This window comes from Centropristis striata, chromosome 3 (genome assembly GCF_030273125.1).
Source record: "Centropristis striata isolate RG_2023a ecotype Rhode Island chromosome 3, C.striata_1.0, whole genome shotgun sequence".
Classification (NCBI taxonomy): domain Eukaryota; kingdom Metazoa; phylum Chordata; class Actinopteri; order Perciformes; family Serranidae; genus Centropristis; species Centropristis striata.
In genome coordinates this window covers 24,098,288-24,112,712 of record NC_081519.1, presented here as the reverse complement: position 1 = coordinate 24,112,712, position 14,425 = coordinate 24,098,288, and the positions used below count along the sequence as shown (strand labels likewise).

The 14,425-nt window shown below is 38.9% G+C and overlaps 1 protein-coding gene across 4 annotated transcripts in view; it reads left to right on the top strand.

Moving 5' to 3' along the window:
• LOC131964952 (eukaryotic translation initiation factor 4 gamma 3-like) overlaps window positions 1-14,425 on the top strand; it is a 72,613-nt gene that overhangs the window by 36,099 nt on the left and 22,089 nt on the right. For all 4 annotated transcript variants that reach the window (XM_059328464.1, XM_059328466.1, XM_059328465.1 and 1 more), the window contains 7 exons: window positions 1,566-2,348; window positions 3,709-3,797; window positions 6,281-6,569; window positions 7,759-7,883; window positions 10,955-11,074; window positions 11,655-11,813; window positions 12,972-13,169. In XM_059328464.1, the coding sequence (XP_059184447.1) occupies window positions 1,566-2,348; window positions 3,709-3,797; window positions 6,281-6,569; window positions 7,759-7,883; window positions 10,955-11,074; window positions 11,655-11,813; window positions 12,972-13,169 (1,763 nt within the window). The remainder of the gene's footprint in view (window positions 1-1,565; window positions 2,349-3,708; window positions 3,798-6,280; window positions 6,570-7,758; window positions 7,884-10,954; window positions 11,075-11,654; window positions 11,814-12,971; window positions 13,170-14,425) is intronic.

The following is a 14,425-nucleotide window of genomic DNA, read 5'->3' as shown; positions in this document are numbered from 1 at the left end:
CTTCACTTTCATTTCACTCACAAATCAAGAGAGTTGAGTCAGCAGGGCTCCCTGCTTTTCCAGTAATTAGCTGGAACATTTTAACCAGCATCTCTGTGCACGTGTCCTGGAAGCAGTTCTATGTTGATGTACAAGTTTGTTAGTGAGCTTCAGACTGCAGATTTAAACTACGACCTTCCACTCAAATGTTGGAAAGTTTTGTCAGTCTGGTTTATTGAGTCTGGAGCTGCCAAGTTCATTAACTTTAATGTCCATATAAGTATCTTCATACTAGGACTGGGCAATATGGACCAAAAGTCATATCCCGATATATTTAGGCTGAATATCCATGTACGAACTATAGCCCGATATTTTTATTGCAAAGTGAGAGCAATTGTTCAGTCAAAGTCAAATATGACATGTCACAAGTATTGAAACCGTTTATTTAAGTGAACATAAATACTGTATAACAGGAGTACCTTTTTTTAAATCAAGGCTCCATAAAGTGCACATTTAAATAAAATAAAAATCTTCAATAAAAACAGCCTATGAAATAAAATAGGCCAATCTTTTTTTCAAATAAATATATTAATATGAGAAAAGAATAACGGACATTACAAAAGAACTAAATATGACAAACCCTAGTAAGGGCAGCATTTATATATAAAAGAAATAATTTTATTTAAACTATATATGCGATATGGTCTAATTCCAAATCACATTTAAAAACATATCAATATATTTTTTCATATCGATATATCGCACAGCCCTAGTTTATACACACATCATCTGTTTAAAAGTATAATATCAAATATAATGCAAAAAAACAAAATGTTTAAAAACAACTAAAAACTGTTATATATTTATTCAGTTGTGTGCAAGTATCCCAATTTTCTAACCTAGAGAAATCTGTGACTTAAATCAGTGACAGCACCATGGTTGTCAACCAGAATTTGTCATAAATTAACTTTTTATCCAGTTTTAAGCCATATTTTTTTATCATTTTTAGCCGGGTGAAGTATTTTAGTCAGTGGACGTCTGGATCTTAAGCCATCAGAGAAACAAACTCAGCAAACGTTTGCTGTAGCTCAGCTCTCGCCCTTCTGCTGGCATGCTGAACAGCATCGAAGAAACACAGATTCTTGATGTAAAAAGTGCTTTATTCAGTGTTTTTGCCTATTTCAAATCATTTGGTCTAACTGTTTCGGAGAGGATGAGATGGATAATGTGGCTCCTGGTGAAAACCTCCTGAAAGTCAGGATCTTAAGTTATCAAAGAAACGAGCTGAGCAAACATTAGCAGTTTGGCTAACAGCCTCTCTGCCGATGTGCCGGAGAAACACTGATTTGTTTATTTTGGAGAGGAGGAGACCTCTTGGTAAAAACCTCCTGAACAATGAACACTGAGGAATTTCTAACCAGGAGAACCTGACTGAAGTCACAGCATTGCTCTGTCTTTTGTTATTGTTTTGATTGAGAGAAAAGTGCATATTGCGCGTTTAAAGGAACTGTTAAGTGCAGTAAATGATGCAAATATCACCTTTTGATGATTAAATTATGTTTTTATCGGAACTTCTCTTCTTCCAGATGAAACGCCAAAACTGGAGCCAGTCGTCCAGAAGTCTTCCTCGCCTGGGCTTGTGCAACCTGAAGCCCCTGTAGAGAGACTTGAGGCCAAAGCTCCTGTAACTGAGCCCTCTTCTACTGTTGAACCAGAGCCTCCCTTCCCGGTCTCCATGACCGCTCCCGTCACTCTCCCAGCTTCAGTGGCCAACAACAGTGAACGTCCCTCAGCCAGGGAGTCCACTGCCTCAGCCTCGTCTCCCTCCTCCTCCTCGGTCGGGGAGCATAAGCCCTCTTTGGCGCCACCTCAGACTCCCAACACAGACATGCCTCTCTCAGACGCCCCACGAACTCTGGCCGCCTCGCCAGCACCGACTCCCAAGGCTTTGAACGGCCTTGCAGACTCTGGGACTGAGCTGGACACCCTGGCTCACGAGCCGTCTCTCCTGTCTTCAGCTGCACTCCAGCCCCAGGCCTCTGCTCCTGCTTACAGAGAGGCCTCCTCCTCTGACACTCTGCCCTCTGACGTGAGGCCAGAGTTGCCCGTTGCTGCTGCGCTCGCTCCTATGGCACCTGTGGCTGTGGTGCCTGTGACCCTGACCTCAAGCCCCGCCCCAGCTTTGCCAGTTATGCTCCCGCCCGGCCTTCCGCCTCTAGTGCAGGCCACGACAGAGGCCAACGAGCTGAGCAAGTCCTTAGACACTAAAGACTTCGTCTCCAGAGTGGGGACAGAGGCACATGGAGGCATTACTGACAGCAAAACAGAGTCCCAGCAACAAGCACTCACCAGGAAGAGTCCCACTACAGGTAATGTATCTGGTTTTTATTTCAGCTACAACATTTATGTTCTGGATCATTTGTTCGTGTAACAAAAGTGTTCTCACCTGCAACAACGGAGTGATGACACTTTGGACTGGGTGTTTTGTTTTGGAGGCAGTCCAGACAAAAAATGAGAGGCTTTTTTATTAATACACTCCTTTTATTTTTTAAGGTATTAAATTCACTAAGGGGTCTTGTGAGCACACCTTTTTAAATGCCCTGGAAGATTATTTTCACATTTTGGTGTTTTGTTTTTGCCTTGAAAACAAAATAATGGCTAACAAGTGGGAGTAGTTTTTTTTTTTTTTTGACAAAGTCTGGAGTGACTGAATGCACCCTGGCAGGGCTCCAGACTAACATTTTTTTACTAGGAGCACAGTGGCCCCAACTTAAAATTTAGGGGCGCAAGCAGAAAATTTAGGGGCGCACACTTGCAAAGTAAATATTCACATATTACTAATAAATAGTTTGACAATTAACGCAGAAACTACAATGAGCAGAAGTTTGTCAGCAACAAAAAATATTTAATAATGTAACATACTGTTTTGTCTTAGCCATGTCTTCCTGTATGTGAAGTATGGTGTTCCTCCAGAGTTGCCGTAGAGCTGGGGTTGGCGGAGTTCCGTCGTAAGGCAATGCTGTTGTTGCGATGGTTAAAAGAGTGGTTGCCGCTGAACCGAGCTGAATATATTGCCTCAATTCCTGTCCATTTATTGTTTTATTAGCTGCGTTCAGTTAAACACCCAGGAAACTCTGTTACAATAATAATAAAAAAATCAGCATATTTAGTGGTCGCACATGCGCGAGTAGATGACAAAATTACTCCTGCTGTCTCAAATTTTAGGGGCAAAAAGCGACAACTTAGGGGCAGTCTGGAGCCCTGCCTGGTCACATACATGTCACAGATGAGTCTTCTGCAGAGCGACATGTGACTCTCAGATCTGTGCATCAGCAGCGTCTGTATGGAGCACTATTGACTTTCTGTCTGTAGAGCTGCACAGCTGTTTAAACAGGACATAAAGGGGAGCATCCATAGTGACCTAAAGCATGTTATATTCAATTAAAGCAGTTGTTCTCCTTCACCATCCAGTGTCAGAGCATGTAAAGGTTTGATCTCTAGCATTGCAGTATAAACAGCATTTGTCACCTGTTTGCCCTGCACACCCCAATATTATTGCTGAAACGACAAATCCTGCAGCTCTGAATGTCTCTAACAGATTTCCTTATACAGATGAAAATATTTTGTCGGTTCTTGTGCACATCATTGCGTTTTAAACACACTTTCAACTTTAAATTCATTGTGGTAGTTTTGTTTGATGACTGTATGTCTCCTGTATTTGTATTTCAGTTAATCAGACTGCTTCTGCTATACCAAAGACCTGGAGGAAACCAAATGAAGGGATCTCAGCTGGAGACGCACCTCAAAAGGAGGATGAGGTAAGAAAAGAGGCCCAGACCTGCTCGCCATGCAGGAGAAGCAAACTGGAATAAACCAGGAGAGAGAGAGAGAGAGAGAGAGAGAAAAGGCACGGCACAATGTGGGCAATAGTTCAAGTGGAAAATGTTTCCACATGTGTGGTGGGGGAAGCAGACATAAATGACTTTGGGGTGTTGTTATCGTTCGAGAACGACAGCGAGGAGTTATCCATCATCTTCATTGCCCACCCAGCCCACTGTATGTAAAATCAGCTCTCTCCAGCTCTCGTTTCCTCTCCTTTATTGTTTTGTTCTGGGCCCGTAGCTGTGGGAGAATTACACACAATCACACCACCAAAAACTGGTGCCACAGACTTTTTAATGGCTTCTTTTAGGCTGCATTGAATAAGCACTACTGGCGTTTTCAAACCAGAGGAACTTTTACATTTTCTTTTACTGTGTCTGCGCTGCAAGAACTAGGAATGATTGTAGTTCTTACAACACCGATTTCAGGATTTTTTTGGATACTTTGTCAGGGTAGGTTCTTTCCCAGAGTGTAGACGGTGAATGGTGATTGGTTGAACATAGCCAAAGCAGCACTGGCAATTCCCATTTTTAATAACCCATTAGTCGCTTAAACGACAGACAACACAAATGGCAAACAGCTGAAAAAAAGTGCAGGAAATGGACCAACAGAGAAATCCAGGCTTTATAGAATTGATTTGATTCGTCAAAGTAAAAAGACCGGTTTTCATCATTACATTGTTTCTTTTGCCTGTGCAAATGCAAACAGAAAAAGAGCCCTTAAAGGTACAAAACCGAAACCTGAAAAGTTGCGAAGTTGTCTCCAATGTAAATTAAATGTAATGCGATAATTTGCTTATAAGATAAGGTAAGACAAAATATTCCTTTATTGATCCCCCATTGGAGACATTCAGGTGTTGCAGCAACACAAATACAGGGTAAAACCAGAATAATAGAATAGAATGATATAAAAGAAATAGAATAAAGATTTTTTTTTAAAAATGTTGTGCAAACACAAATGATGAATTTAATATTTTATGTTAAAACTGTAATCACTTTTGTAAATATCCACTCTGGATTCTGAATGTGGTGCATTCTGTTTTATTTATGTTTTACAGTCTCCCAACTTGTTTTTTGAATTGGGGTTGTAAGTCGTTCTCAGGAAGTCCCCAAAACCGTTCAGTCCTTCAACGCCTAATGAGTAATAATGGAATTTTATTCCATGCAGAAAAACCAAAGTGCACCCCAAATACACAGATTACAAAAAGTAAACATAACCACCCCTATTTAAATACAGTATCTTAGAGAATTAGAGCTGAATTCAGACTCAGTGTGACTAATGAGAAGGTTATAAAAGTCTCATAAGTTTAATTTATATAGAACAAAATTTGGCTGCACTTGCACAGTGAAGCTGGTTTAAAGTATTACCTCACTGACACGGTTATTTCTCTTGGAGACCAAATTTAGTGCAGCCATTTGAAGTTGTTATTTATTTTTATCCAGACAAAGAAATTATAGTGCCTCAGTGAGATTGAAAATCTTAAAAAGACATTGTTTTTACTGTTTGTTAATGGTGTTGCATATCCAGATAATATTTCAGATATTGACAGTATGACAGATATTAATAAGATATTATTATCAGGATGTGGAGAAGATGAGCCACCATCAGCTCTGTGTGGCGCTGCCTGCTGCAGCAAGCCTGTTGTTCTCCTACGTGTCCGTCTGTTCTGTCTTTTGTTTGTACCTGACCCATCCTGCCCTTTCTCTATTTCATCATGTCTGAGTCCCCTGACCTTCACTCTGCTTTTATTCATTCATCACTCATTTTCTACTCCTGTATTTACAGGTGCATCTCAATAAATTGGAATATCATAGGAAAGTTTATTTATGGCAGTAATTCAGTTCAAATAGTGGAAATAACACATTTTATAGATCCATTAGACACAGAATTAAGCATTTCATGTCTTAATGTATTTAATTTCTTCTAATTATAATTATGGCTTACATTTTATGAAGACCTAAAATTCAGGGTCTCAAAAAATTTGAATATTTCAAAAGACAATTTTAAAAAGTATGTTTAATATGGAAATGTTGGCCTCTGAAAAGTATGTCCATCTATATGACTCAATACTTGGTTGGGACTGTTTGACTTGAACGACTGGAAATTGACTTTTACATTATATTCAAATGTATTGAGATGCACCTGTATGTCCTTTCTTTATGTGCCTATCCATTTCACCCTGTCTGCAGACGACCTCTGTAGGACAGTTAAAGATGGTTGCTACTAGTTTCTAAATATGAAGAACTCTCCGATCATTTTTTTCCTTTTAAATCCCCCACAAGACACTTAGTGGGAGCTAAACGACAGCAACCATTAAGCTGTTAAGAATTTATTGTCTTCCTAAATGATAATAAAGCAGGACATAATTCTTGCTGACAAATAAACAGGCTTCTGAAAAATGAACCTTGCCTCCACACAGGACGAGCCCCGGCCGGTAGATCAGCCTGCTGTTGACCAGGCCCTGCCGTCGGTTCCTCAGAGCAGCAGCCCGGGGCCTGTACCATCGGCCCTCACCTCCAGCCCGGCTCCAGCTGCTGCAAGCAGCCCCGAGGCTGATGGGAAGCCCGCCGCCCCGGAGGAGAACGGCGAGGCCGATATGGAGCCCATGAGGAACGGGGCGGGTCACACTTCAGAGACGGAGAGCAGCGACAGCGGAGCTACACCTGGAGACAAGGAGAGCTCCACAGGGGCCCCGCAGGACATGGAAGGTGAGAAGGGCCCAGTTATGTGGAAAGATGCTCAAATTATTGAACAAAAATTTCCCAGGTTACCTCCACAATTTTTTTTAGGAGTACTGGTTGATGAGAGATTAAGTTGGAAAGAGCACATCAACCTAATATGTGGTAAAGTTACCAGATCACCTGGTGTCATCAGGAAAATTTGTGACCTGGTTAATCAGAACTGTCTACTTACCTGATATTATAGCTTGATTCATCCACACCTTATAGACTGCAACATTGTTTGGGCCAGTACATATGCCTCCACTCTCCAAAGTATTTATCTCGTTCAGAAAATATTTTTTTAGAACTGCCACATTTTCAAAACAACTAGATCCTTCTGCTCCCCTTTACCAAAAAGTCAAGATAATGAAAGTTTTTCAGGTCAATATATACCAAATATGCAATTTTATCTTGAAGTATATGCATAGTTGAAATTCCATTCCTAAAGCTTTCAGTGAATATTTCCATGTCAACTCACAATTACATCAGTACAATACTAGACAACTGACCAGATTTCACCTCCTCACTATCTACTACCGTCAGTCAGTTCTCCTTAACATACAGAGGAACAATACTCTGGATTGATCAATTTAATAGTTAATACAGTTTTCCTCTCTTAACTCATACAAGAGCAATTTAGCAGTTTACACACACACATTTCTACACTTTTGTATTATTTTACTTGTTATAATAATTTTGCTTTATTTTTATGGTAATTTTTTTTTTCTATTTCATAGTTACTTGTTCTTAATTTGACTTGTGAATTTTAATATAGGTAGAGGCCCTTTTGGGTTTCTTGCCTCTACCTTACACCTTCCTTTTGTTATTTCTTTATCCTTTTCTTTTTTTTATCTTGTTATTGTGCAAAATAAAATAAAAACTTAAAATTAAAGCTTTATGTAAAAATACAGTAGTTTTAGCAATGACTTATGTGTGTTGACATTAAAATTTTAAGCATAACTGTCTCGAGTGTTAATTAATGAATTAATTGACATGCTCACGTTTTTTAAAAAATGGAAAACTGAAGCAACTCGTTAAAAAAACAAAATTAACTAGTGCGCTAAGTTTTGTGAAAAGAGAAGAACACTGACTGTTTCTGCCTTCAGGAGTTCCCAGTTTATGAATTTTGCTCATTATTTTTTGCTCTTTTACTCTGAAATCCTGCTTGGTGGTCCAGACCTGGCCGAGTCCAGCGGGAAGCGTCAGTATGACAGGGACTTCCTGTTGGGCTTCCAGTTCATGCCCGCCTGCGTACAGAAGCCTGAGGGTCTCCCGCCCATCAGTGACGTGGTGCTGGATAAGGTGAGTCAGTCAGTTCCCTCCATCAGTTCTCAGACCCCAACGTCCAAGTGCCAAATGATGTTTGTTTTAAAAATGATCTGTACAGTCTGTTTCCTTCAGGAGGTCCTAGCTTTAAATGTGGCTAATACATTTTCTTTGCCCTATAAATAAATATGCATATGTTTGTTTTGTTTTGAACGGAGCTGAAATAAGCGGTTGGTTGACAGAATACTCAATTAGCTCGATTATGAAAAGTACTATGGCCCTCATTTATCAAGCGAGCGTAGAAACAAGCGCAGATCTGAGCGTATATTTCGTCTTAGGACAGGGTTCAACGATCGTATCCCGCCAATCACAGCGTGAGAATGATCAGCTGTTGATAAACGTAGCGGCTGAAAACAAGCCTCATTTGAATGTCACGCCCTGAAGATTATGACACTGACGGATGCAATACGGATAAAAGGAGGATTTTTTTCCCCTTTTCTTTATTTTTTACTCACCTTTATTAGCAAAGTGCACCGTTACTAATAACAACAGGAGCGAAATATACATTTTACAGAAATACACAGCGACGGAGCTTTATGAAATAAAAGTACTTATAGTTATAAACTCAAACAAGTTTGGTGAATATTTTACATTTGTAGCACGGACTTAAAGTTCACAGCCTTTTGCTTGAAGGAGGTAAACAATGTTTTAAAGTAAGTTTCTCAGTCAGAAAGTGAAATGCTGACGTCCAACAGCTGCAACAGAACAAACTGATTTTGTTTCGCAGCATAAAAAGTGAAAAGAAGGAAATTAGTGGTGCTGTCAGCAGAGTAGCATTGGACCATTCAACTCCCGGTGAGGTTGGAATATTTCGCCTGAAAACACCGAATAGCCTATATAATATCCAAATTGATAAATGCCGAGCCTTGCATAGAAATTATCGTACGCCCACTTTACACTCACTTTCTGTCATATGTCCGTTTGATAAATGAGGGCCATTCTGTGGTTTTGGCTTCTACAGTGTTAATTTTTTTATAGAAAAATATGACTAAATCTGTTGCCCAGTAACCTTTTTTCCCCCTTTCGATGATTATGAGACGGCACTGACAACATCAACACACATCTATGTGTAGTTTTAAAAAATACAAACTTTACCAAAATCTCTTTATTTTCATCACCTTCCATCCTCTCTTTCCCTCTTTCTCTCTCTCACATGCACACAGTTACAACCCAGCAGCACTCAGTCCATCTCTGTGTCACAATCTTGACAGTTGTGATACTATATTGCATAAAGTTTGCGGGGAGGATTTGGGAGCTTCATTAATGCATATTTTTGCATGTTGGCTCTCATAACGTATTAACTGCATATGTGCAGTAGACCTGTGTGTCACAAATGATCACAGTCAGGAGACTCGGAGTAACTTAATATTCAACCGGTGCTCTTCCTTGGATAATAATAACATAATAACAGTCTTATGTGAAATAAGTTAGACTAAAGGGACAAAATTTCTGGTTTTGACTGGACCAGATTGGCTGAAATGATGACACCGACTAAACATTATAAAAGCTAACAAAAACATTTGACATGAGACTAAAGTGTAATTTTGACAATTAAAGGTGCATCTCAATACATTAGAATATGATGGAAAAGTAATTTCCAAGTATTGAGTCATTTAGATGACATACTTTTCAGAAGTCACCATTTCCATATTAAGCATACTTTTTAAAATTGGTCTTTTGTAATATTCGATTTTTTTGATTGAATTTTAGGTCTTTATTAAATGTAAGCCATAATCAATATAATTAGAAGAAATTAAATAAATGAATATGTGTGTAAAGGATGTATATAATGTGTTAATTCTACTTTTTGAATTACTGACATAAACACATTTTTTTTTTTCTGATATTCTAATTTATTGAGATGCACCTGTATGTTTAAATGTAAACAGAAGATTTTGACTAAAATGTAATTACTTCTCACTAGACTTAAACTATGAAAGATAAACAGGACTAAAATGTGGCTGAACCTAATAAGCATTTCATCTTAAAACTATAAAATAGCTGCCAAGATTAACACTTTTTTTTAGATATAAAGATTTTTTCAGTTTTTTCTCTGGTTATATCATTGTAAATTCAGTGTCATTAGGTTATTTGACTGTGAGTTGGAAAATCTCACCTCGGGCCCTGGGAAATAATTCATGATTTTCTGAGGTTTTAAAGACCAAACGGTTAAACTAATAAATGATGTATTATATAAATCAATAATGGAAGCAGTCGTTGGTTGAAGCCCTAGTTCTGAATAAACTTCATGAAACAGGGTTCTTCATCATTACCTCGTAGCAGCAGACATTGTTTTAGACAGGACTTTGTCAGATCATGAGCTGTTGATCAAAGAAACGGCTCACAGAGTTTGGTTGGTTCCTCTGATCCACACATACGTCTGGGTGGAGCATATGGCCCGCTGAAATGCTGTTTTGATTAAAATCACATTGCTATTATGTCACACTTGGCTCGTGTTAAGAGTACATGCCCCTCCCCCACCTCTCCAAAAAAGAACAAGCAGACCGGCAATGTACGATCCTAAAGTCTCATTTTCTCTGAGGGAGAAAGTGAAATCTCAGTGGGAATGAGTGGAGAGGAAGTCAAGGACAGCTGAAAGACAAAGAGCTGGATTTGTTCTTCTCTCCTCCCCCACAACTATCTCTCTCTCTCTCTCTCTCTCTCTCTCTCTCTCTGTCTCTCTCTTTCTCCTCTCCTGCGTTCCTTCCTTCCTTCCTCTCCACATCTGGTTCTGACTTCTCTCACAGAACAACCCACTGATCCCGGCAAGCATAATTTATCACCACTACACTGAAAATACATAAACTAAACGCCGTTAATGTGGTATGACTGTCGTTTACAACGGGTCACCTTTAAGGGACCACTGAGTTCAGACACACACACACACACACGCACACACACACACACACACACACACTCACACTCACCAGGCTGACTCTTTTTACCCTATTGCCTCTATTATTAGGGGACCACTGCTCCCCCTGCTGTTCAGCTCATCCTATGTGTGTGTGCATGTTGGTGCATTGTGTATGTTGTGTGTCACGCAGATTAACCAAAACAAGTTGCCATCCCGAGCGCCGGATTCCAGGGTGATTTCCAGAGGACCTGACTTCACACCTGCCTTTGCAGATTTTGGCAGGCAGATGACTGGAGGACGAGGCGCTGCTGTGAGTCACATACACACACAGACACAGTTTTTGCAAACATTCATAAAGTAACACACAAACACTCCAATTCCTACTCTCCGTTTCCTCTCAACACCCCATTTTTCCTCATCTTGAACAGATAACCTGCTGATTTTAAATCAGGAAAAATGAAATCGATGCTTGTTTCACTTCTTTTAAACTTTTACCTAATAGTTGAAGGATAATGGGATCTAGTTTGAAGATCTTTGTTCCAGTTTGTTTCAGCCAACGTCTATAAATGCTCAGTGGCTGATTAAACCATAGACTGTATGAATAATGGACGTAGTGACCGTGACGTTTCATTGGTTTGTGGCCCATTGGAAGCATCAAGTTCAGCGTTACACTCGTCGCCATCGTGTTTCCGATATGGGGAGCAGATTTTCATATTTTATATATTTCACAATGTAATGAGTGGAGTTTTCTGGCAGAGAATAGTTTTCTGCTCATGGCTCTCTAAAGTCTGACAGTTCCTTGTTATTTTAAGTGTCGTACCTTTGTTTTATGTTTTGTGGAGGAGATATATATATTACTGACTTGCTGTGTTCTCTCGCTGCATCCACAGTTGATGAACATCGTGTCGCGGCGGCCTCCACCCAGGAAGATCATCATGAACGTGTCGGTCAATGATGACATCCAGCTGAAAAAATCTGAGAATGCCTGGAAACCCGGCATGAAGAGGGCCGAAGTCCCTGCCGAGGATCCTGAGGGGCAAAATACACAGGTAGGGCCAAAAATATATACGCAGGTGCCTACAGACGCACTGATAGATAAATAAATACATAATAGATGAGCTTTCCATCAGAAACCGACTCTTTTGAATGAAAGTCCCCTTGATTGAGGAGGTTTAAAACAATCGTTTGGTCTAAAGGCCTTTACACTCCAGGGGAGCGATGAATAAACAACACGAAAATGTGAATATTTCACATCAAAACTATTCATACTAGCAGCCATGCAAATTCGACAGTTGCAGAACTTATTCAATAAAACTGTCTGGTAATGTGTTTAAGTTGTTGTGTAGACTCAGCTACCAAGTTTCTTTTTAACAAAATGCTCGGTGTGAATTTGAGTTCCTTTTAGAAAACGTATACACAGTATACAGTCATGGAAAAAATTATTAGACCACCCTTGTTTTCTTCAATTTCTTGTTCATGATAACAACAAAACTAGCTGATAAGAGTTTAATTTAAGAGCTGATATCTAGACATTTTCCATGGTTTTCTTGATAATGATTTTGGTTAATATCCAGGAAACCATGGAAAATGTCTAGATATCAGCTCTTAAATTGTACCAGGCATTAAAATTAACAAGAAACTGAAGAAAACAATGGTGGTCTAATACTTTTTTCCATGACTGTATACACAGTGTATATGCCAGGCTTTTATTGTGAAAGGTAAGAATGTAAGGAGTGGATCAGGTATGTGCCGTATTTGTCAAAGTCAAAAAGAAGAGAAGTTTAATTCGGCCTTTGGTTCCTCCGTGTTGTTGTTTTATAATCGTCATAAGTAAACAACACAACATGATTGGTTGTTGCTTTTATTTCCTGTACGCAATGTAAAAAAAAATCAACCTTGCTCTGTATAAAAACTGTGCTACTTATTCACCACACACCACACAGTTTGAACAACTATATTGAATTTACACAAAAAGTGTGTAAAGGCCTCAATCCTTTAAAAATTAGAACACAAAATTAGATTTTAGTTCTAATTACTCATTAAATTATTTGATCTACTTCAGTAAAAAAACAACTACAACAAGAAAAAATCTTTAAATAGTATCTAACATTAACCGGCAGCCATATAACAGAGACATATTCTTATATTGTGTCCAAGATAAACATCAAATGAAATGACTAATTGATTGTTCTCTCTCTCTCTCTCAGGAGCTCTTCAAGAAGGTACGCAGCATCCTGAACAAGTTGACGCCTCAGAAGTTCAACCAGCTGATGAAGCAGGTGGCCGACCTGACCATCGACACGGAGGAGAGGCTCAAAGGAGTCATCGACCTGGTCTTTGAGAAGGCCATCGACGAGCCCAGCTTCTCGGTGGCCTACGGGAACATGTGCCGCTGCCTCGCCACGGTAAGCAGGTCGGCGTGTCGAGTAGAGAAACGGGCAGGAAGTGAAAGAATAATCATACCTCTAACTATTCTCAGAGGAGTTGTACTACCGCAAACTTTTCTAAAAATCCACCTACTGACTGTGCAGTTTACTCTTCATGTTTGCTTCCCAGATGAAACCAATTCAATTTGCATCTCAACAACTCGCTAATAGTTCCAGCAGCAAACAGATCGATGGTTTAGATTCATCTCTGCTTGATTGCAACATAATGCTGTGCAACACAACACAGTTCAATACAGTGTGATGATATAATGTGAACATTATCATTTTTTGATGACTCGCAAGAAGAAATTGTAAGATGTTAGCTGCAGTTACACTATTTGGAATTTAATTTGTTGGAAGTAAAATATGAACCATGTCTTAATCATTCTTTCAAGTTGGTCGCTATTCATTAAATATGCATTTCTGCAATGAGGAACTCCGGTAACAACAATGTGGGAGGAACATTTTGTTTTTCTAAGGAAAAACTATCAAATGCAACTGGGAAACTCAGAGGAAACTGTCCTATCCATTAAATAAATCATACTGTTGTAAGTAGATGACAGTATGTTCATTTTGGATGATAATCAGTTATGAGTCAGACCAAAACAAACTTTTAACAACATAGTCAAAAAAAGAAAGGTCAGTGGTTTAAGCTTATGTAGAACAAAAGATGAAAATATCTAAATCAATTAACTAATTTCATCTTATGTAGGAACAGGGTATATTGCTGATCTTTTCAAAGGATTAGTTTGTTTATTTGTTTGTTTATTTATTTGCACAGTTAGAATTACATAAATTGACAAAGATAAATGTGTAAAGTGCAGGGAGAGGCAGAAAACCCGGATGGGCTTATTTTTAAAGCCTCCACCTAAAATTTCAAAGTCATTAGACAGAAATAACAAACTTACAAAAGAAAAAACATGTATAACATCAACAACAAGTTATGACAATAGCAAAAATAACAATATAAAAACCAAAATATGAACATGATATAAAAGTGTATTTGTGTGTGAATTAGAATATTAAAACAGAGGTTAAAACTGCTTTTAGACATCTTTTGATACATGTTATAGAGATAGAGTTCTTTGCCAGATGGGAAAAGGTATTCCATGATTTGGTGCTACTAAATTTAACAATAAATTGACCTCTGCATGTAAGAAATCTTGGAGGATAAAGGTCTAAAGATTGACCCGTTGGATAAGAGTGAACCTGAGAATTACATTTAAAATAAGTCT